At 54.0% G+C, this 20,494-nt stretch overlaps 1 protein-coding gene across 3 annotated transcripts in view; it reads left to right on the top strand.

Annotated features, from left to right (window-relative positions):
- MYO5B (myosin VB) overlaps positions 1 to 18,270 on the top strand; it is a 188,453-nt gene extending 170,183 nt beyond the window's left edge. Inside the window, exons 31-40 of one of the 3 annotated variants that reach the window (XM_036418915.2) lie at positions 1,714 to 1,807; positions 2,972 to 3,115; positions 5,741 to 5,892; positions 7,188 to 7,277; positions 8,353 to 8,503; positions 10,009 to 10,294; positions 12,157 to 12,295; positions 13,280 to 13,315; positions 15,105 to 15,185; positions 17,394 to 18,270. In XM_036418915.2, the coding sequence (XP_036274808.1) occupies positions 1,714 to 1,807; positions 2,972 to 3,115; positions 5,741 to 5,892; positions 7,188 to 7,277; positions 8,353 to 8,503; positions 10,009 to 10,294; positions 12,157 to 12,295; positions 13,280 to 13,315; positions 15,105 to 15,185; positions 17,394 to 17,546 (1,326 nt within the window). In that variant the 3' untranslated portion in view covers positions 17,547 to 18,270. Of the gene's footprint in view, positions 1 to 1,713; positions 1,808 to 2,971; positions 3,116 to 5,740; positions 5,893 to 7,187; positions 7,278 to 8,348; positions 8,504 to 10,008; positions 10,295 to 12,156; positions 12,332 to 13,279; positions 13,316 to 15,104; positions 15,186 to 17,393 lie in introns of all 3 variants that reach the window. The other 2 variants (XM_045574527.1, XM_036418914.2) reach the window with 2 other exon arrangements.
- The last annotated feature ends 2,224 nt before the right edge of the window (positions 18,271 to 20,494 follow it).

The raw sequence follows: 20,494 nt of genomic DNA, 5'->3' as shown, positions 1-20,494 counted from the left end.
CCGGACTTTCCCCTTTACAGCCAGGTGGCCCAGGTGGGTGGCCAGTGGCCAGGTCACCGAGTCCCCAGGGGCGCAGTGGGCCCTGGACCACAGGTCCCTGAACAGGATCATATACAAATGAACTGCCTTCCCCCTCCCCAGTATGTCTCCCTCTCCATCTGCGTGTCGCTGCCTGCCTCCCACAGGTGTGTGAATAGCTAGCTTTGTGGGAAGGAATATGTGTACTAAGTTGTTGGACTGGCTTCTGCCAGGTAAGGGAGGCAGTGTGGGCAGGGCCTTGGCTGGCCCATCCCCCGGGGCCATAGGACAAGTGGTGTGGAGGCGTGTAATCCAGGGAGGACCTGTGCTGGCTCACCCCACCCCGCCTGAGCTCGCTCAGGAGGCAGCACTGGGGCCTTCTAGGCCCCGCCCTGGGCCCTGGGGCCTGAGCAGGAGGAGCCTGAAAGGCTGCGCCCTTAAGCCGAGCACTGAGTTCCCCACTGAGCAAACATCAGTGCTTCCCTCACGCCAGCCAGTGCCGGCCTCCTGCAGGGAGGGCAGGGCTGTGCTGGGGACCACACCCAGTGCCAGGCCAATGCCGAGTCCTGCTGAGCCATCACAGGGACTCAGGTGGTGTCTCTTCCGGTGGCAACTGCAAGAGTTGAAAGCGGTCCAGGCCTGCTCACATTTCCAAGATGCTTTGTGGCTCACACTCTTCCTCAAGTCTCTGTCATTCCAGCCCTGAGGACTTGTGGGCCTCAGTAGCTCCCCAGGTTTACCACCCGCTGGCGCCAGCCCTGTGCTCCCTTCCGGTTGCCCTAAACGTGCTGTGTACCAGCTTTTTAAGATTTTTTTTTTATGAAGATCAATAGTTGGTGTCCTAACGAGGTCTGTGGCTCGCCAGGCCTCACACTGCGATTGAGAATCGCCGGCTCCCGCCTGCAGGCCAGCCTTAACATCTGCCACCGGCTGTTCCTGCCGTTCCAGGGGTATCTTTGCTTCGGTCTCCCATGCACTCCTGGGCACAGAGGCGGCGATGGTGATGGGGCTCCTGCCTCCCCAGCCAGAGGACTTCGCCCCATGCAATAGGGTGACTCTGCCCCATGCAGTAGGGTGACCTCGCCCCATGCAATAGGGGTGACTGCCCCATGCAGTAGGGTGACCTCGCCCCATGCAATAGGGGTGACTTTGCCCCATGCAGTAGGGTGACCTCACCCCATGCAATGGGGTAACATTAACGCTGCTCCCTGCCCCAGTGGGCTGCTGCTTCAAGGGCCATGGCTGCTGGGGACTGGCAGCCACAGGGGGCAGGAGCCGGGTCCTGTTCACTTTGGCCCCAGGTAGCTCACCAGCCTGATGGCCCTTCCAGCTGAGTGCCTCCCCCACCATCACACTGTCCAGCCTTCCTAGGGTGCTGCCCACACAGCTGGGGACCCCCAGGCTGTGTACCTCTGGGGGGTTGGCATGGCAGCAGGAGGCGCTGGGCCTAGGTAACCAGGGGATTCGGCAGGGCACCAGGCAGCCAGAGCTGAACCAGGAGTTGGACCGTCTGGATTGTGAGAATAAACTCTGACCTCCCTGCCACTCCTTGGGTCCAGACCAGGGGGAGGGGAGCCTCGTGGGCGGGCCTCCTGGCTAGGCCCAGAGCCTCGTCCTGTCCCCACGCTGCACTGCAGGTCCTGCCCTGCCCTCGGTGCAGGCAGCCGTGTTCTCACTCGGCACCTTCTGCTGCAGGACCTTAAAGAGCTGGTAGAAAAGCTGGAGAAGAATGAGAAGAAACTCAAAAAACAACTGAAGATCCACATGAAGAAAGTCCAGGACCTGGAAGGTACGGTGCGCGTGAGCGTGTGTCTTGTGAGGGCACAGGTGTGCTCGCCACGCCGCCCCCCTCCGCCGGTCCGTCTACTTCCCCTGCTCCTGGCGCCGGCGCCAGCCCGGCCACGGGGCCACATTGTCCGACCGTGAGCTGGGCCTGACTCCGCCTACCAGAACCTGGGCCAGAGACTCGGACACGGCAGGTGTTTGTGCTCGCTCTGTGCTCCGAGGGCTGGAGAGCAGGACAGCCGGACAGTGGCCGTGGCCCTGCCCGCCACGGGCTGGACGCTGGAGGCACGACTGGGTGTGGAGGAAGCCATGTAATGCGGAGCCTCACCCCCCGGCCTCACGCATGCCGTGCTCGACGGCAAGGAGAGGGCCGTTCTGTGACTCAGCTTCTGCCCACGGAGGTCACGCGGATTTCAGCTGCTCTTATTTTTTTTTTTTTAAATATATTTTATTGATTTTTCACAGAGAGGAAGAGAGAGGGATAGAGAGTTAGGAACATCGATGAGAGAGAATCATCGATCAGCTGCCTCTTGCACACTTCCCACTGGGGATGTGCCCACAACCAAGGTGCATGCCCTTGACCGAAATCAAACCTTGGGACCTTTCAGTCAGTCCCTAGGCTGACGCTCTATCCACTGAGCCAAACCAGTTTCGGTTCAGTTGCTCTTTTAGAAGCATCCAGAACATTCTTTTCCTCTGACTCCCTACTGCAACTCTAACCGTATCAACACTCCCCCACCTTCCCACATGCCAGCTCGCCTGGAACCCTCCTGATCCCCTCAGCACCTGGATGCGCCCCTCCTTCCGTCCTCTCGCAGGAGCTGCCTCCCAGGCAGGGCTGTGCCCACTATCCCGCCCTGTGGGCCTGTGGGCATAGCTCCCAGCAGGTGTCTCATCCCCTGGTCTGCCAGCCTGCTGCCCCAGACGAGGCTCTAAGAGGGCAGGGCAGTTTGTCTTGCTCAGCCTCGGGCCAGCTCTCCCATTTCTGCCCCCTTTCCCACCTCCCTCTGTGGGTTTCTGCTTCCTATTCCTCGAGCTTCTATCCTCCTGGCTTTCTGAGAAGTAACGTGCTCCTCTCTGACACTGCTCCGTCTTGAACCGGGACTCCTCCCCTCGGGTGCCCTGTCCACCCTCCGGACCCCCTGACCAGCTGTCTCCTTCCGCTCAGCGGCCCAGACGTTGGCCCAGAACGGGAAGAGGCCCCAGGAACTGAGCAGGCAGGTGGCCGTGCAGCGGAAGGAGAAGGACTTCCAGGGCATGCTGGAGTACCACCGGGAGGACGAAGCCCTCCTCATCCGGAACCTGGTGACAGGTCGGGACCCGTGGCACCCACCCACCCTCTCCCATCACCCCCACCTCCTCAGCCCCGTCCTCCCTCCCCTGCACAGCCCCTGCCCCTCTCACGCTCCCCCTCAGCCCCTCGCCTCCAGCTGCTACATCGCTGGGAGCTCCTGGGGGTGCGAATGGCGGGGTCTAGGAAGCTGGTTCCCTCGCCTCTCGTCTCGTTCCCCATCTAACGGGCCCCCAGCCCAGGGCAGCCGCTGCCTGCAGAGCCAGAGGGAGCATCTTAGAGGAGAGAGTCCCGGATGAGAAAAGAGGGACGCTGGTGGGCTGGTCCCCCGAGCCCAGAGCCATCAGCTTCGTTCTTGGCGGGGCCTCAGTCCTGCCGCCTGTAAAATGGGGATGGTGTGAAGGCACAGGGCCCCTCTGTAATGTGAGGGTCTGAAGAGCTAGCTTTGGCAGGGGCCTTTGAAGCTCAAATAAGCGCTGTTTTAGAGAAATTTAAATTTATGGAGGCCCACTGTGCCGAGGGCTACAGGAGGCAGGAGCGCGGCTCCGGCTCTTTGCCTTGGAAGTAGCAGAGCGTTTTGCTCTTTCTATAAAGGATGCGCTCCTCCCCCCCCCCCCCCCTCCGCCCGCTGTCCAACAACTAAGTGTGACGGACGTCCGTTTATCTCAAACTTCCTCAAACAGGCTGCATGTCACTCCAGTGCTGCTAAGAGGGAACCTTTGATCTCTAGTGACTGAAGCTCAGAGGTCACAGCCTCCGAGTGACAAACCCTCATCCTCATGGAGACGGTCACTGCTCAGGTGGCCGAGGCGAGGGCCCCTCCCGCTGAGCTGCCTGAGCGCAGCCTTCCCTCCCACAGACCCCTCCGAGCCAGTGCCGAGCCGGGACTGGGGGCCCCGCAGGCCCCGGCCTCGGCTGGCTGCCGTGGCCCCTGCTCCCGAGACACTGATGTTCCGTGGGCAGGCCAAGCGGGCGTGGGACAGGCCTCAGTCACACGCTCTCAGGGAGAGCGCGTCCCCGGAGAGGACGGCGGGACGAGCGGTGCCATCTGCGCACACGTCAGGCTGGACGCCAGCAGTTCTGGGTGGGAAGTATGGGCTTTAGAATACGTTTTTCTGAAGGAATGTTACCGGCCTTATAACTAAAGCCAGGGCCACACCCCTGCCATCTCAAGCCTGGAACTGCCCAAATGGGAGCCATGTACCCAGAGCATTCAGGCCTGGATTGGCACTTTTTTCTTCTTTTTTTTCGTTTTTTATCGTTGTTTTTGAGAGTATTACATATGTCCTCTTTCTCCTCCATGGACCTCCCCTCACCCTTCCGCCCCGGGTAGATTTAACCTGAAGGTGGGATGTACTGAGGGGACGGTAGCCAGGTACCAGCTGGAGATGCTGGCAGCACATCCCAACCGTCCAGGATCTGCCTGGCAGAAAACCTGAGGGTGTCACCCTTCCTCCCCCTGGCCTCCCTGCAGGTGGAGGGGCGGGGCCTCCGTGACTCCCCCAGCTTGGAGGTGACGGGGAGGCCGGGCTGGGCGGAGATCGGGTGGAGGCTGTGAGAGTGAAGGGTCTGATGCCCAGGCCCCGTTCTCCTGCATCTTTCCTCCGCACGGGCCTTTCCCCTCCGAGCTCCTCCACCTCCCGCGCAGGTGGCCGTGCAGCGGAAGGAGGAGGACTTTCAGGGCCTGAGCCTGGCTGCGAAGAGAAAGCTGTAGGACAGCTTCTCTGTGGCCCCCGGGGCTCAGGGAGGACCAGGAGGCTGAGCGGGACCCTGGGGTTCACGGGGAGCGGCCAGGCCCCTTACGGTCCTGCCAGAGCTCACCTGTTGGGGGCAGGGGGGCAGGAGAGAGCACGCCTGGAGGGGCAGGGATGGGGCCGGAGGGGTTGGAGTAGTGGCCACGTCAGCACTGAGCAAGAGCGATGGCTAACCCATGGCAAGGTGGCACATGGCGGGGGCGGGGGGAGGCTCTGAGACCTCTGGGCAGGGTCTGCCAGGAAGGCGGTTTCTGAGCGCAGAAGAGCCCCTGGCGCCCAAGTCAAAGCTGTGGGACCCTCGCCAGGCCATCGGGGAGCCAGCTTCCCTCTCTGCTGTCCTCTGGTCTCGGGCCCTTGGCGAGGACACGGCCACTGTGTAAATGCGGGCGGGAGCCGCTGCTGGCTCTTCCCTCCAGTGTTGTGAGGACACGCCTGGAGCCTGTTCTAATGGGATAGACCGAATGACTGCGTTTGTTTAGGTTTTTTGTGTGTTTTTTTTAATCCTTTCCTGATAGAATATTTCCCCCCATTGATTTTCGGGGAGAGGGGAAAGGTTGAGGAAGGGGAGGAGAGAGGGAGAAATATTGACGGATTGCCTCCCACACACAAGCCCCTACCGACCGACCGGGGATCAAACCTGCAACCCAGGTTCGTGCCCTTGGCCGGAATCAAACCCATGACCCTTCGGTGCGCAGCCGACGCTCTTCCTCCTGAGCCGCACTGGCCAGGGCTGTGAGGGGTTTTGAACTAGTTCCTGGGACTACGGCTAGGCAGGGTGAGGGAAGTCTGCATCCCTGGGTGTGTCTCTGCGGGCATTCTTGGGTGCTGCTGGCAGACAGGACTCTCACTCCCCCGCACGGCCTGCGAGTCTGACCCTGTCTGTCGCTGTCAGAGCTGAAGCCGCAGGCGCTGGCGGGCGCGGTGCCCTGTCTGCCCGCCTACATCCTCTACATGTGCATCCGGCACGCGGACTACGTCAATGACGACCACAAGGTGCACTCGCTGCTGACCTCCACCATCAACGGCATCAAGAAAGTCCTCAAGGTGCGTGGCCCCCGGGGGGGTGCAGCTGGGTGCTGCTGCAGCGGGGCCTCCGGGCTCCGCTCTGCCGGCCAGTGCCCGGAGGGCGGCGGCAGCTCACGCGTGTCCCTGGGAGACCGGGCGGGCCCCAGGGAGGGATGCTCAGGTCGGAGATGGCAGGAGCCCCGGGGAGCGTGCAGCCCGGACAGCTCTAAGGAACCCCAGGCCCAGAGTGCTAGGAAGCCGTCCATCTTCTGCGTGTGGCCGCCCGCCCTGCAGCGTTCAGGGGCCCTACCTGAGCACAGACCCTCTCCCTGGCATTCCCCAGGGGCTGGTGCCTGCTTCCAGCCTGCTGGCTGCATAGGGAAGGGCGCTGCCATTCAGTGAGCTCCTCAGAGAGGTGAGGCCTGGCCACATGGGGGCAGGAGGGGGGCAGGGGAGGAGAAGAGAAGAGGAGGGGGAGGCGGCAGCAGGTGGGAGGGAGGTGCTTCACACCTCCCAGCAGGCCCAGGCCCAGGTGCTGCCCCCAGAGCCCGGCTTCTCCAGTTCTCACACGAGCTGTCACTTGTGCTGCCCGCCCCCTCCTCCGAGCGTGCCACAGCCGCCTCCCCTCCCGCGTTCCTGTAGCTTCGTACTAGCAGCTGCACCCCCGCCTCTGCCATGGGTTTCCTAGGCACGTTCATCCACTCCCGGCTCCAAACTTCCGCCTCTGTGTGGGCGACTCTCCGGCTGTGTCTCCTGCCTGGGCCAGGACTGGCCTCAGAGGTCCCTTCCCCACCCCCGGCTCCATCAGCAGGCCCAGCCGCCGCCCCCTTCTCTCAGCTCCTGTGCCGTCTCACCCGCACCGCTGTCTGAGACGGAATAATGAACGTCCCCGGCGGAGGTGATGCGGGAATCGTTAGCTTTAGTGCAGAAACTGCACCGCAGCGGCTGGTTTGTGCCACGTTCCAGAGAGTTCCAGGGGGCCATGCGACCTCTGGGTCAGTGGGATCCCAGGACATTTAGATCCTGGCCTGCGCCTGCCTCTCGCACGCTGGGTCACTGAGAGTCACACCTGCCAGGGCCGCCCGCCCGCCCAGGGCCCTGGGGTTCAGCTCGTCACTGTCACTTCCTGAGCTGGAAAGCAGCCTGTGTGGTGTGGGTGGGTGCGCCACTGGCCGGGGGACCGTAGGAGGGTCTGTGTGCCATGCCCAGCGGTGGGGGGAGGGCGGCACAGCCTCCTGCCAGTGGGCAGGCCTCTGTGACCAGCGGGTATGTGTGGGAAATGGGGGACCCATGGGGGCCGCTGCTCCTGAGTAGGACGGCTTCTCCTTTCTCAGAAGCACAGCGACGACTTCGAGATGACGTCGTTCTGGCTGTCCAACACCTGCCGCCTGCTCCACTGTCTGAAGCAGTACAGCGGGGATGAGGTGAGTCCGCCCGACCAGCCCCAGCGGCTACTTAGCGGCTACTCTGGGCCCCAGTCTGCCAGCAGTTCCTCAGGCTGCAGCAACACGGAGCACCTCCGATCCGGGCAGCCTGCTCTGTCCCGTGCCTCTCCTCTCCCTAAGGAGGGGGTGAGGGGTGAGGGTGGGGAGCGCCCTGGAGACCAGGCCCTGGGCAGCCTTCCTGTACCTGGAGCTAGAAGCAGGAATGGGGCAGGCCCCCTGATCCCGAGGGCCCAGAGGCTCCCCTCCCTGGGATGTGTAAACAGTGCTAGGGAATGAATTTGCATAACCTGCCCCCATCTGAGAGCACCTGGGCCTCTCCAGGGACACCTGGAGACTGTTTCCTAAGAGCCCTGCAGGGCAGGGCCTGCTGGGAGGAAGCCCAGCCGGCCGCTGGCTGCATCAGGCTGTCTTCTACGCCAGCTGACGAGTGTGGCTGCCCCCTTCTCTCAGCTCCTGTGATGGAGGGAGGGCCACAGGAAAGAGTGCACCACGGCCGGCCAGGACGTTCGCACAGGCAGACCTTGAGGCCCAGCTCCGGCTTCTAGCCACAGGCGGCGCCTTGGCCTGCGGCCCTCTGACCTCATCGTGTCATGCTCTGCTCTGGCCCAGCCTTATCCGAGTCCACCCCTCCCAGCACTGGCTCCCCGCGCTCTGCACTCAGCCCGGGGCCTGGAACACACTGCATGTTTCCACACCGGTCTCACCTGTGAGAACCCAGCTTGTGCCAGACTCTGCCCCCTCCCCACGGGCCTCCTCGCCTTTCCTGTCTCCCTTCCTTCGCGTCTCAGCCTCCACCCTTCCCGAGGGCAAGACGCGTGTCTCTCAACGTAGCACACAATATTCAAAGCTTCTCTCTAGTCCATCTTCCGTGCCAGGGCAGGATTGATGGGCACACTCTCCCGCCTGGGGTGATAAACTGTCCCAGCCGGTCCTTCCCCGTTGTCCTGTGACATGGCAGGGCCTCATAGGACACCAGATAAACACGGAGCAGGCAGGACTCCTGCTGAGCCGGGCAGACCCCAGCCCCTAATAAAGCCAGCCTCTCCCGCCCCAGGGCTTCATGACGCAGAACTCCGCCAAGCAGAACGAGCACTGTCTCAAGAACTTCGACCTCACCGAGTACCGCCAGGTGCTCAGCGACCTGTCCATCCAGATCTACCAGCAGCTCATTAAGATCGCCGAGGGCGTGTTGCAGCCCATGATTGGTAAGCCGGCAGCCGCTCTCCCAGCCTCGCCGTGGGTCTGAAGGGCGGGGAAGGTGAGGGGAACTGGGTGTGCTGGGCACGGCCCCCGGAAGCAGGACCTCCGGCGAGGGCGGCTGAGAGGAGTGTGCTGAGTGCTCAGGTTGCCAGTGCCTTCCCACCTGAGTCCGTAGTGCCGGAGAGGACAATATACATCGACTTCCCTTCTCTCTTCTTCTGTAGTACATGGTGTCATTCTGCCTCAAACAAACTAGCCTCCACAGGTCACAGATGTAAGGTCAAAAGGCATATGCAGTAAAAATAGAGGCTCCTCTTGCCCATGGAGATGCTTAATTTATGAGAAAAGGGAAGCATTAACTGTGCTCGTGTGAAAGGAAGCAGTGGTGAGCACTCCTGCAGCAAATGCACCTGGGCATTGAGCATGACGCCCGCATTGGAAAAAAGCACTTCTTCTTTAAGGGGAAGGAAGGACACTCGCTGTCCCATATGACTGAGATGGAAATGGCCCCGAGACACACTTACCATGCTTTCCTTACAACATAAGCAGGTCCGAGGCGGATTCCAAGTAGGACAGAGTCCTTCATGCCGTCCAGAAGTATATCCCTGGATAAGGTCACTCTGAATTCTCCCTCCTGTCTGAAATCTCCCTGGGAGGCACAGTTTGTCCTCACCAGCCACTGGGAGAACTGGAATACTCCCAGTTCCCTCCTCTGAGTGTGCCAAACAGCACTAATTCTGGAGTCGGCCTGGCCTGGTGTCAAACCCTGGCCCTGCCACTTCCTAGCAGTGTCACCTCCAAACCTCGGTTCCCTCAGCCGGTAGGTGGTTGGGAGGTTGAGAGGAATCCTGGACCCGGAGTGCCCGGCTCGCAGTCCAGTGCTGCGCAGTAGACGGGCAGGCGGCACCCTGAGGTGTGCGTCCAGGGGCTCCGGTAGAGGAGCCGTTTGAGCACCGGCAGGATCGCTGGGTCCAGGGCCAGGACGACACCCCCGCTGCTCACTTCTCCAAACCGGGGACCCTTCACACAGAGTCCAGTGCAGAAACAGAGCGAGCTGGTACCTGCCCGTTCTCTGTCTCCCAACCCCAGGAAACGCCAGTGGAAAGGTGGCCAACAGCTCCCTTACTCCAGAGCAGGGGTCTTCAAACTACGGCCCGCGGGCCACATGCGGCCCGCAGAGGAGTCTGATCCGGCCCGCCAGGTTTTTTGGGCAGTGAGCGCAGCCGAGGTGTTACAGTAGGAATTAGTAGTTCATATAGTCCGGCCCTCCAGCTCTCTGAGGGACCGTGATCTGGCCCCCACTTTAAAAAGTTTGAGGACGCCTGCTCCAGAGAGACCAACGCCTTAGGAATGTCTGTGCGGTGCTGAGAGTTGTGGGCATGTGGCCACTGCACCCTCTGGCGGGGACCGCTGCCACGGCCCTGGGTGCCGGAGGGCTGGCTGGCCCGGATGGCCGGGCCTGGGGGACCTCGGGGAGCATGCCGGCCTCTGTAATGCGCTCTCCTTGCAGTTTCAGCCATGTTGGAAAACGAGAGCATCCAGGGCCTGTCCGGGGTGAAGCCCACGGGCTACCGGAAGCGCTCCTCCAGCATGGCGGACGGGGACCACTCCTACTGCCTGGAGGCCGTCATCCGCCAGATGAACGCCTTCCACGCCGTCATGTGCGACCAGGGCCTGGACCCCGAGATCATCCTGCAGGTGTTCAAGCAGCTCTTCTACATGATCACGGCGGTGACGCTCAACAACCTGCTGCTGCGGAAGGACGTGTGCTCCTGGAGCACGGGCATGCAGCTCAGGTAGGGTGGGCGGGGAGGGCCACCTGCGGGGCCAGAGCCGCGACGCCTCTCTGCAAGCGAAGCCCAAGTCCGCGGGCATCCTGTCCCGGTCAGCGTGCCCCTCACGCCCCTCGCCTCTCATGTGTTGGGGAAATTCATCCAACGCGGAGATGGGGACTTGGTAAACAAGTTGGTTCAAAGCTTAAAGCACATGTGTCAAACACAAGGCCCGCAGGCCAAATCCGTCCCGCCAGGCCTTGCAATGTGGCCCGCACCGCGCTGTCATCACTGCACTCCGCTGCGTTTCCATCACAATGACAGTTTATGACTGTTCAGTAAACCATTCGGCCCGCGATTTAGGCTGGATTTTAGATTTTGGCCCCTTCTCTGATTGAGTTCGACACCCCTAGCTTAAAGCATTTACATACTCTAATTGAAAGACTGAAGACGGTGCGGGTATGTCCGAGAGAAAAATCACTGCGGTGGGTGCCAGAAGGTGCACACGGGAGTATAAACACAGCGTGGTCCAAAACTAGGTCTATAGTGGTTCGTGTGGAAAACACAATTACTACTAAATAATAATACAAGAATGAACTCTGTTTCAGGTACTCACAATCGAAAACCTACTTTTGCCCCACTCTGTGTGTTTGTGAATATTAAATACTAGAGGCCCCATACACAAAATTTGTGTATTGGGGTGGGGTGGGAGTGGTCCCCTCAGCCTGGCCTGTGCCCTTTTTTTTTAATTTTCATTTTTTTATTAAGGTATTATATGTGTACATATTTTACCACTGCCCCCCCCCCCATGGCTTGTGCCCTCTTGAAGTCTGGAACCCCTTGGGGGATGTCCGCCCTGGTCGGGCCTAAGCTGGCAGACAGACATCCCTCTCACAGTCCCAGACCCCTAACCGCCTGCCTGCTCACTGCTCCTTAGAGCTGCCGCAGAGGTGGGAGAGGCTCCTGTCACTGCCGCTGCACTCACCAGCCGTCAGCCCGGCTTGTAGCTGAGCAGTGCTCCCCAATGTGAGAGCGCACTGACCAGGGGGCAGCTCCTGGCTGGAGCATCTGCCACCTGGTGATCAGTGCGCATCATAGTGGCCAGTCATTCTGGTTGTTCCGCCAAAATGGTTGCTCAGGATTTCATTGTATTTCCATTCGCCTGGAAAACCTCTTTCTGTCCCTTCACCCTCAGTCTGTGCGCGTCTTTCTTTCTGAAATGGGTTTCTTGTAGACAGCAGATATATGGGGTCTTGTTTTCTTATCCAATCCGTTACCCTAGGTCTTTTGACTGGAGCATTTAATCCATTTACATTTGAAGTTATTATTGATAGGTACTTATTTGACGCCATTGTTATTCTATACCCCTGTGTTCCTTCGCTTCCTATTTCTTTTTTCTTTTTACAGTAGACCCTTTAGCATTTCTTGCATTGCTGGTTTGGTGGTGATAAATTCCTTTAGTCTTTTTTTGTCTGTGAAGCTCCTGATTTCACCTTCAATTTTGATCGATAGCCTTGCTGGATACAGTATTCTTGGATTCAGACCCTTCCTTTGCATGACTTTGTATATTTCATCCCATTCCCTTCTGGCCTGATGAGTTTCTGTTGAGTCATTATAAAAGTTAGTTGTTTTAATTCAGTATATTTAATGCCTCTTTTCCCCATTAACGTATACAGCCCCTCTAGGCACTTCAGGCACCCACCCATTCATTCAACACAAAGTTAGTGTGCCGGGCGTTTTTCAAGCTTTGGCCCATGTGGGACAGTCCGAGTGAGGAGGCTGACACTGCGGTGGGCAGTGCTGAGGCTGCAGAGTACACACAGCAGGTGTGCTCATCCTGAATGAGGAGGGCCGCTTGGCTTACCGCTCCCACTTTTACCTCCAAGATACAACATAAGTCAGCTGGAGGAGTGGCTTCGAGGGAGAAACCTTCACCAGAGCGGAGCCGTTCAAACCATGGAACCCCTGATCCAAGCAGCCCAGCTCCTGCAGTTAAAGAAGAAGACGCCTGAGGACGCCGAGGCCATCTGCTCCCTCAGCACCTCCCTTAGCACCCAGCAGGTACGGCCGCCGCTCCCCCATTGCACACCCGTCAGATCTGCTCCCTGAGCACCTCCCTCAGCACCCAGCAGGTACGGCCGCCGCTCCCCCATTCACACCCATCAGATCCGCTCCCTCAGCACCTCCCTCAGCACCCAGCAGGTAAGGCCACCTCTCCCCCATTGCACACCCGTCAGATCTGCTCCCTCAGCACCTCCCTTAGCACCCAGCAGGTACGGCCGCCGCTCCCCCATTCACACCCATCAGATCCGCTCCCTGAGCACCTCCCTCAGCACCCAGCAGGTAAGGCCACCTCTCCCCCATTGCACACCCGTCAGATCTGCTCCCTGAGCACCTCCCTCAGCACCCAGCAGGTACGGCCGCCGCTCCCCCATTCACACCCATCAGATCCGCTCCCTCAGCACCTCCCTCAGCACCCAGCAGGTAAGGCCACCTCTCCCCCATTCACACCCATCAGATCTGCTCCCTCAGCACCTCCCTTAGCATCCAGCAGGTAAGGCCACCTCTCCCCCATTCACACCCATCAGATCCGCTCCCTGAGCACCTCCCTCAGCACCCAGCAGGTAAGGCCACCTCTCCCCCATTCACACCCATCAGATCTGCTCCCTGAGCACCTCCCTGAGCACCCAGCAGGTAAGGCCACCTCTCCCCCATTGCACACCCGTCAGATCTGCTCCCTGAGCACCTCCCTCAGCACCCAGCAGGTACGGCCGCCGCTCCCCCATTCACACCCATCAGATCCGCTCCCTCAGCACCTCCCTCAGCACCCAGCAGGTAAGGCCACCTCTCCCCCATTCACACCCATCAGATCTGCTCCCTCAGCACCTCCCTTAGCATCCAGCAGGTAAGGCCACCTCTCCCCCATTCACACCCATCAGATCCGCTCCCTGAGCACCTCCCTCAGCACCCAGCAGGTAAGGCCACCTCTCCCCCATTCACACCCATCAGATCTGCTCCCTGAGCACCTCCCTGAGCACCCAGCAGGTAAGGCCACCTCTCCCCCATTCACACCCATCAGATCCGCTCCCTGAGCACCTCCCTTAGCACCCAGCAGGTACTGCCTGCCGCCGCTCCCCCATTGCACACCCATCAGATCTGCTCCCTCAGCACTTCCCTTAGCACCCAGCAGGTACAGCCACCGCTCCCCCATTCACACCCGTCAGATCCGCTCCCTGAGCACCTCCCTGAGCACCCAGCAGGTACGGCCGCCGCTCCCCCATTGCACACCCGCCAGCCAGCCACTCAGAGCCTGCCCAGCTGCCTGCCAAGTCTGTTCTTGCCAGTGGGTGGTGTTGCGCTTCCAGCCTCTCTATCCCCTGGTGATACCATCCCGAAGTGCAGCTGATGTCCCTCCATGAGCCAAAGAGCACTTTGGTCTGTGAAACGAGATGCCACTGCTTTCCACTGACTTTCTGCTTCTTCTTGCACACTTAGATAAGGTAGTAAGCCCCCAAACATCCACCTGGAATGCAAACTTCTTTTAAACACTTACACTGAAGTCTGGGATGTTTCTCACCTAGAAATTTAAATTTTTTTTTTTAATCGGCAGCATCAGGCATTTGGCATTAAATTTTTTTCTTACAAATTATAATCTCATTATGCTCATACTTCCATTTAGAATCCATTTATATGTTTTAAGTAAAATCATTAAGAATCCAGAAGCACTTAAGTGTTCCTTTCCCCCTCTATCCCCCCCCCCAAAAAAAAAAGATTGTATTTATGCTCGGACAGGGTTGCAGAGCTATTACTAGTGTCTGAAAAGATAAGTCCTGTCCACATATGGGGGGACCCTGCCCTTCCTCAAAATGAGACCAAGGAAATTAGACTTTCTAAATTAAATCATGTGCCTTCTCCCTGCCCATCACCTAAAGAACAGAAAAATCCAAACTAAGTAAATAATTTCCTTGCCTCTTCCATAACTACTAAAAGACGGAACAGCAAGCTTTTCAGAAAACTGCTTCCCTTCTATAAATGTGCTGAAATTTTTTAAACCTTTTCTCCTCCCTTTTAAATATATTAAGTTTATGTCCAGAATGCAACTGCCATTGATTGGCATTGGGACATGCTTCTTCCAACAAAAAATTGTAGGCAGCCAAAGGTTATCCTCCATTCAAATAAGAAAAAAAATCTGTTCCTTTATTAGTGATTCAGGGGCCAGGGAAAGGTGTGATTAAATAAGACCTTTGTGCCGAGACCGGTTTGGCTCAATGGATAGAGCATCGGCTTGGGGACTGAAGGGACCTGGGTTCGATTCCGGTCAAGGGCATGTACCTTGGTTGTGGGCATATCCCCAGTAGGGGGTGTGCAAGAGGCAGCTGATCGATGACTCTCTCTCTCATCGATGTTTCTAGCTTTCTATCTCTCTCCCTTCCTCTCTGTACAAAATCAATAAAATATATTTTAAAAATAAATAAATAAATAAATAAATAAATAAATAAGACCTTTGTTTCCTAAGGTAAGATCCCAGTACTCTTTTGAAGAAACCCTTAAATTATGAGTAGATAAGAGGCTGAGGATTTCAGGATTCCTAAAATCCTCACGTTATAAGCCACAGAGCATAGGGGGAGGGGCTGGAGGAGAAAGGAAGATGGAGAGAAGAAGGCTTAGACCTACCAGGCAAGGCTTGGGACTCCTTTACTAACTGTGACTACTGCCGCTCTCTGTGATGGGGCCTGACTACAGAGGATTGGACTCGTGTCAATGTCATGGTCTTTAAAATTCAAGTTTCCTTATGTTCATTTAACTCTCTGCTAAACTTTTTTTATTCTAACAGATTGTCAAAATTTTAAACCTTTATACTCCCTTGAATGAATTTGAAGAACGAGTAACAGTGGGCTTTATCCGCACAATCCAGGTGAGTTTTTAAATAATCAATTTTATAAACTCTTATTCTAATACTAATAAAGGAGCCGAAACAGGTTTGCCTCAGTGGATAGAGCGTCGGCCTGTGGACTGAAAGGTCCCAGGTTCAATTTCGGTTGGGGGCATGTTCCTTGGTTGCGGGCACATCCCCAGTAGGGGGTGTACAAGAGGCAGCTGATTGATGTTTCTCTCTCATCGATGTTTCCGACTCTCTATCCCTCTCTCTTTCTCTCTGTAAAAAATCAATAAAATATATTTTTTAAAAACAAAACTAATAAAGGAAATTGAAAGTTTAGATATTTAACCTTCCCTTTATTAATAAAATACTGGTTATATTACATGATAAAAAGCCTTACATTCTTTAGGTAAATATAAGTCTGAACCTTGTCACCCATGAGTAACTTATTATATACACAGAAGACTGAACTCGTATCATCTCTGCCTCTCAGAGTATAGACACAGTCTAAGCATTATTTCATTCACCAACAGCATGTTACTGAACTATAGTGTCAAGTGACATTAACAAAGTAAGAGAAAGAATATTAACCCTACTCATGAAAGGAACTAGAAATGTTCTTTTAAGAGGACAACTTGAGCTCTTAAGTTTTTCCTGTAAGACTTATAATATTTGCCCTTAGGAATATGCTCCAAAGAGAACATCAGGGAAATTATTATTAAAATCCATCTTTAAATGAAGGGATTTCTTAAAGATAAGCCTCCTAGAGCTGATCCCTGGGTGATTTTGGCTGAGTGCCTAAGCTGTACTGTGACTATAGCTGACAGCATCCAAATGATGAATCATATCAAGATTAAACAGTGAACGCTCCTCCTCTGTGTGTGGGAAACACCTCTTCAGCTAATGAATTCATGGCAACACGAAACAAGGATAAAGAGAAATGGGGGAAAGTGATCAGAGCAGGAACAGGGAAGACGAATGGATTAATTTTAGCACGGTGTATAAATAGAGGATAGAGGCTGAAGGTCAGGGGAGGGAGGCCAAACAGATCAAAGGTTGTTCTCTGAAGTGCAGTGGGGTAAAGGCAGTAGGTTAGTAAAGATCCAGGCCACGGAGAGAAGCAGACAGAGACGCGACAACGTGGCCATCCCAGCAGGCAGGGAGCACTGAGGGCAAGTCCAGTTATTAGGACAGATGTGCAGTCCACTGCTGAAGGGGGAGGAGGAGTTGGGTGACAGAGAAGCAGCCACAGAAATATCTGACCCACTACTGATTTTTACACTTTACACAAACCAAAGTACAAGTTTAGAAAGTCTTAATTGGTTTTAAAGCAACTGTTTATAAATTTACAAGAGCACTGTTTACAAGAACAGAATTCAGACCAAAGGTGAAAGATTATATGCCAAGTCAGACTTTGGGTTTGAATGAAGGACAGAGGAGAAAGGTAAACTGGGGGTTGGTCGGATATTCTCTGAAGATACATGCAATCAGATTCTGAGTCTGCCCCGGCAGTCAGTTTTGGTATTTGGCAATTCTATCAAGAACAAATTCTGTGCCCTCACCAGGTGGCTCAGTTGGTTTGAGCTTTATCCTGTCCTCTAAAAGGTTGCAGGTTCAGTCCCCAGTCAGGGTGCGTACAGGAGGCAACTGATGTCTGTCCCTCTCTCTCTCTCTCTCTCTCTCTCTCTCTCTCTCTCTCTCTCTCTCTCTCTCTCTTTCTCTCTCTCTCTCTCTCTCATCAATAAGAACATATCCTCTGGTGAGGATTTAAAAATTTATTTGTTTTTCCAGCTATAGTTTTATGGTTTATTGCTCCCTAGACAGTACTCAGAGGAAATGGTGGAGTAACCCACACCATCCTTCTATGTTTGTGCATATCTTAGGTAGGATAAACACGAGTTGTCATTAAAGCAAACCATTTGCTAGTGCAGTATGGGCAGGCTATGTCAACCTTTGCAAATGTTAACTTGAGGGGGTTGTTAAACTCAAAGGATTCACAAGAGGGTTCCTGTGAAATGACTACACGTACTTTGTGAATTTTAAATAATTAAATGTATACACACCTTTTGTTGCTGAATTGTAATAATATGTTAACCTTTTTTGTCCCATTTTTATACCGTCCTCTAACACCTTTTCAATTTCTTCAAGCCCCTTCATAGCAGAGCCTGCTGATTCATCTGACTGATGGAGAGAAATATTTGTATGTGTCAAAAGTATTTTACATGGTCTTGTCCTTCTCCTCAGGCACAGCTACAAGATCGAAATGACCCTCAGCAGCTGCTGTTAGACTACAAGCACATGTTTCCTGTTGTGTTCCCCTTCAACCCCTCTGCTCTGACTATGGACTCCATCCACATCCCGGCGTGTCTCAATCTGGAGTTTCTCAATGAAGTCTGAAGGTGCACATTTCCAACTTTGGCTTGATTTAAGGATATGTTCAGTCTTTAAAAGTGGATCAAATCAGACACGGAGAGGACGTGCAGAGTGCTGAACTAGACCGAAGAACACATCTCATTATTTTTTGTACCTGCTGCTCAGAATAAAAACACTTAAATTATGGATGATTTTTTGAAGTACGATTCCAGTATAAACAAGTACACATTAGACTCTATACCACCAAGCAAAGCAGTCCCCAATGGCCATAAAAAAGGTGCCAACCTACAAAATGTAAACTGCCTTCTTTTGATCTTTGCATATAACTGGAGAATGTCCAAAATAAAATATTAAAAATATGCGAGTTGCATACATTGCCTTCAGAGGCCCTTGACACTGTCATGTAGTGGGACATCTCCCCAGGGTGACCAGCCATTGGTGTGGATGAGCTTGTGGGGAAATGTTTTGAGAACAGGAATACAGGCCTGGGCCTTCTGAGAAGTTTCCCAAAGATATTCTTTTAATGCCCGGTGGTGCAGAGGCAATGGTGTAACTGACCTTCAGACCAGACTTTTTGAGTATTGGTTTCTGAAGCAAAGTTAGATGGGGCAGTTCCTCATGTGCTTAAACGCTTTTGTGCAGTCCTGGGTCTATTGGAGTTATGCTAAAAAGGCTGCTGTCCCAACCAAGGCTGTGAGCAAGGGGAAAAGACGTTTCCAATGCTAGTCCATGTACTCACTGAGTCAACGAAAATCTGTGTAAGCTAAAAGTTAGAAAAGAGTAGCAACTTGTCGAAACCGGTTTGGCTCAATGGATAGAGCATCTGCTTGGGGACTGAAAGGTCCCGGGTTCGATTCCGGTCAAGGGCATGTACCTTGGTTGCGGGCATATCCCTAGTAGGGGGTGTGCAAAAGGCAGCTGATCGATGACTCTCTCTCATCGATGTTTCTAGCTTTCTATCTCTCTCCCTTCCTCTCTGTACAAAATCAATAAAATATATTTTAAAAAAAAGAGTAGCAACTCTTATTCACAGATAAAGAGCCAAACCTGTCAATATGAAAGTCTTGAATCCCTTTCGCCATGAAGCCTCCAATGGTGATTCCAGATAACCCAAATAATACAGGAAAGCAACCTATCTTGAGGATCAGATTGTTTGAAAAACCTTTCTAAAAATCAGTTTAAAGATTAAGTTATACAAAAGATCTTGGGGGTATTTTTTGTAAGTGTTCGTTTTAAAGAAAGAATAACTTAAGTCAGCTTTCTCTTCTCGTGTTAGTTTCAAATTTGCCACATAAAAATCATAAATATCGCTGCTATGAAATAAATATTAAAAGGGTAATTTGATGATATTACAACAGATTTTATATGTTTGCTGTTTTCAAATTTGTCATCTCTTCAAAATCAGGCATTCAATTAGAAAACCCTACATATTCTTTACACCCGTTTTTTTACTATTTTTTTTCCATACTTCTAGTCAATAACAGTATGCTGTTTTCATGATAAGAACAGATGTTGTTTACAAATCATAAAGCCTCTATATTAAGTCAAGATAAGATTTCTCCATGAAATATACATAGAACACACACACACACACACACACACACACACACACACACACACACACCTTTAATGCAGCCACTAAGCTTGAAAGGCTCTTGGAAACACAACACCCACCAAGCCCTAACCAATCAACCTATGTACTGTGCTCTTACAGCTTAGCTTCCTCGGTCATTCTCCCTGCCCACTGGACAGAATAAGGCATAGCACCTGGGCAAAGGCTGCCGACCACCATGCCCAAATCTGTCACTGGCATTACCTCCTCTACCACCACATTCAACATCCTGGCTGCTCTTGGGTATTTATGCAGAGCTGAGCTTCTTTCCCAATTACAGTGACATCATCTGACATCCATGACACACGCCCTTTGACCTACACACTGCCTGTGTTAGGAAGGCCAGTCTAAAACCAATTGGGTCTATGGTGCCCTCTTTTTAAAGATGGTTATTAAGTATTAGAGGCCCGGTGCACAAAATCTGTGCACTCAGGGGGGTCCCTCAGCCCAACCTGCACCCTCTCCCAGTTCAGGAGCCCTCAGGGGATGTCCAACTGATGGCTTAGGCCCACTCCCCACAGTTGGATATCTTTAGTGCTGCCACAGAGGCGGAAGAGGCTCCTGCCACTGCTGCTGCACTTGACAGTGAGTCCTGCCCAGGGGTTCTGGCTAAGTGGCACTTCCCCTGTGGAGCAAACTGACCACCAGGGGGCAGCTCCTGCATTGTGCATCTGCCCCCTGATGGCCAGTGTGTGTCATAATGACCGGTAGTTCTGCTGTTCTGTCAATTTGCATATTAGCCTTTTATTATATAGGATAATTTACTTTTTACTGCAATGTTGTTTAAAACTGAGTCTCTCATATAAGGACTGTCCTTACTCTTCAAGATAACCAAAAATGCTTTGTCAGAGTGTCAAGGAGTTTGAAAGCAGTGATTCCATAAATGCAGCAGCTTACTGCCCTTACATCCTGACTTACACCCTCATTCTTTCCATCTCTTTGGGTCACTACCTCTCTGCCAGGTGCCAACAACTCACTGAATAAAAGCTTGGCAATTAGAATAAATGGAAAAACATATGAACAGCCCTCCATTTAGGCTAAGAAATAGCAGATTTAGCCGAAACCGGTTTGGCTCAGTGGTGGAGCGTTGGTCTGCGGACTGAAGGGTCCCGGGTTCGATTCCGGTCAAGGGCATGTACATTGGTTGCGGGCACATCCCCAGTAGGGGGTGTGCAAGAGGCAGCTGGTCGATGTTTCTCTCTCATCGACGTTTCTGGCTTTCTATTTCTCTCCCTTCCTCTCTGTAAAAAATCAATAAAAAATATTAAAAAAAAAAATAGCAGATTTAGTTCTCTTCTTCCAAAAGATAAAGATGTTTCACTGGAACAAAATTTATATATACTTAGAAACAAATAGCCTT

Source organism: Pipistrellus kuhlii, unplaced genomic scaffold, assembly GCF_014108245.1.
Source record: "Pipistrellus kuhlii isolate mPipKuh1 unplaced genomic scaffold, mPipKuh1.p scaffold_m20_p_6, whole genome shotgun sequence".
In the NCBI taxonomy this organism is placed as follows: Eukaryota; Metazoa; Chordata; class Mammalia; order Chiroptera; family Vespertilionidae; genus Pipistrellus; species Pipistrellus kuhlii.
Note: the sequence above shows the minus strand (reverse complement) of the source record. Positions and strands in the feature narration are given on the sequence as shown.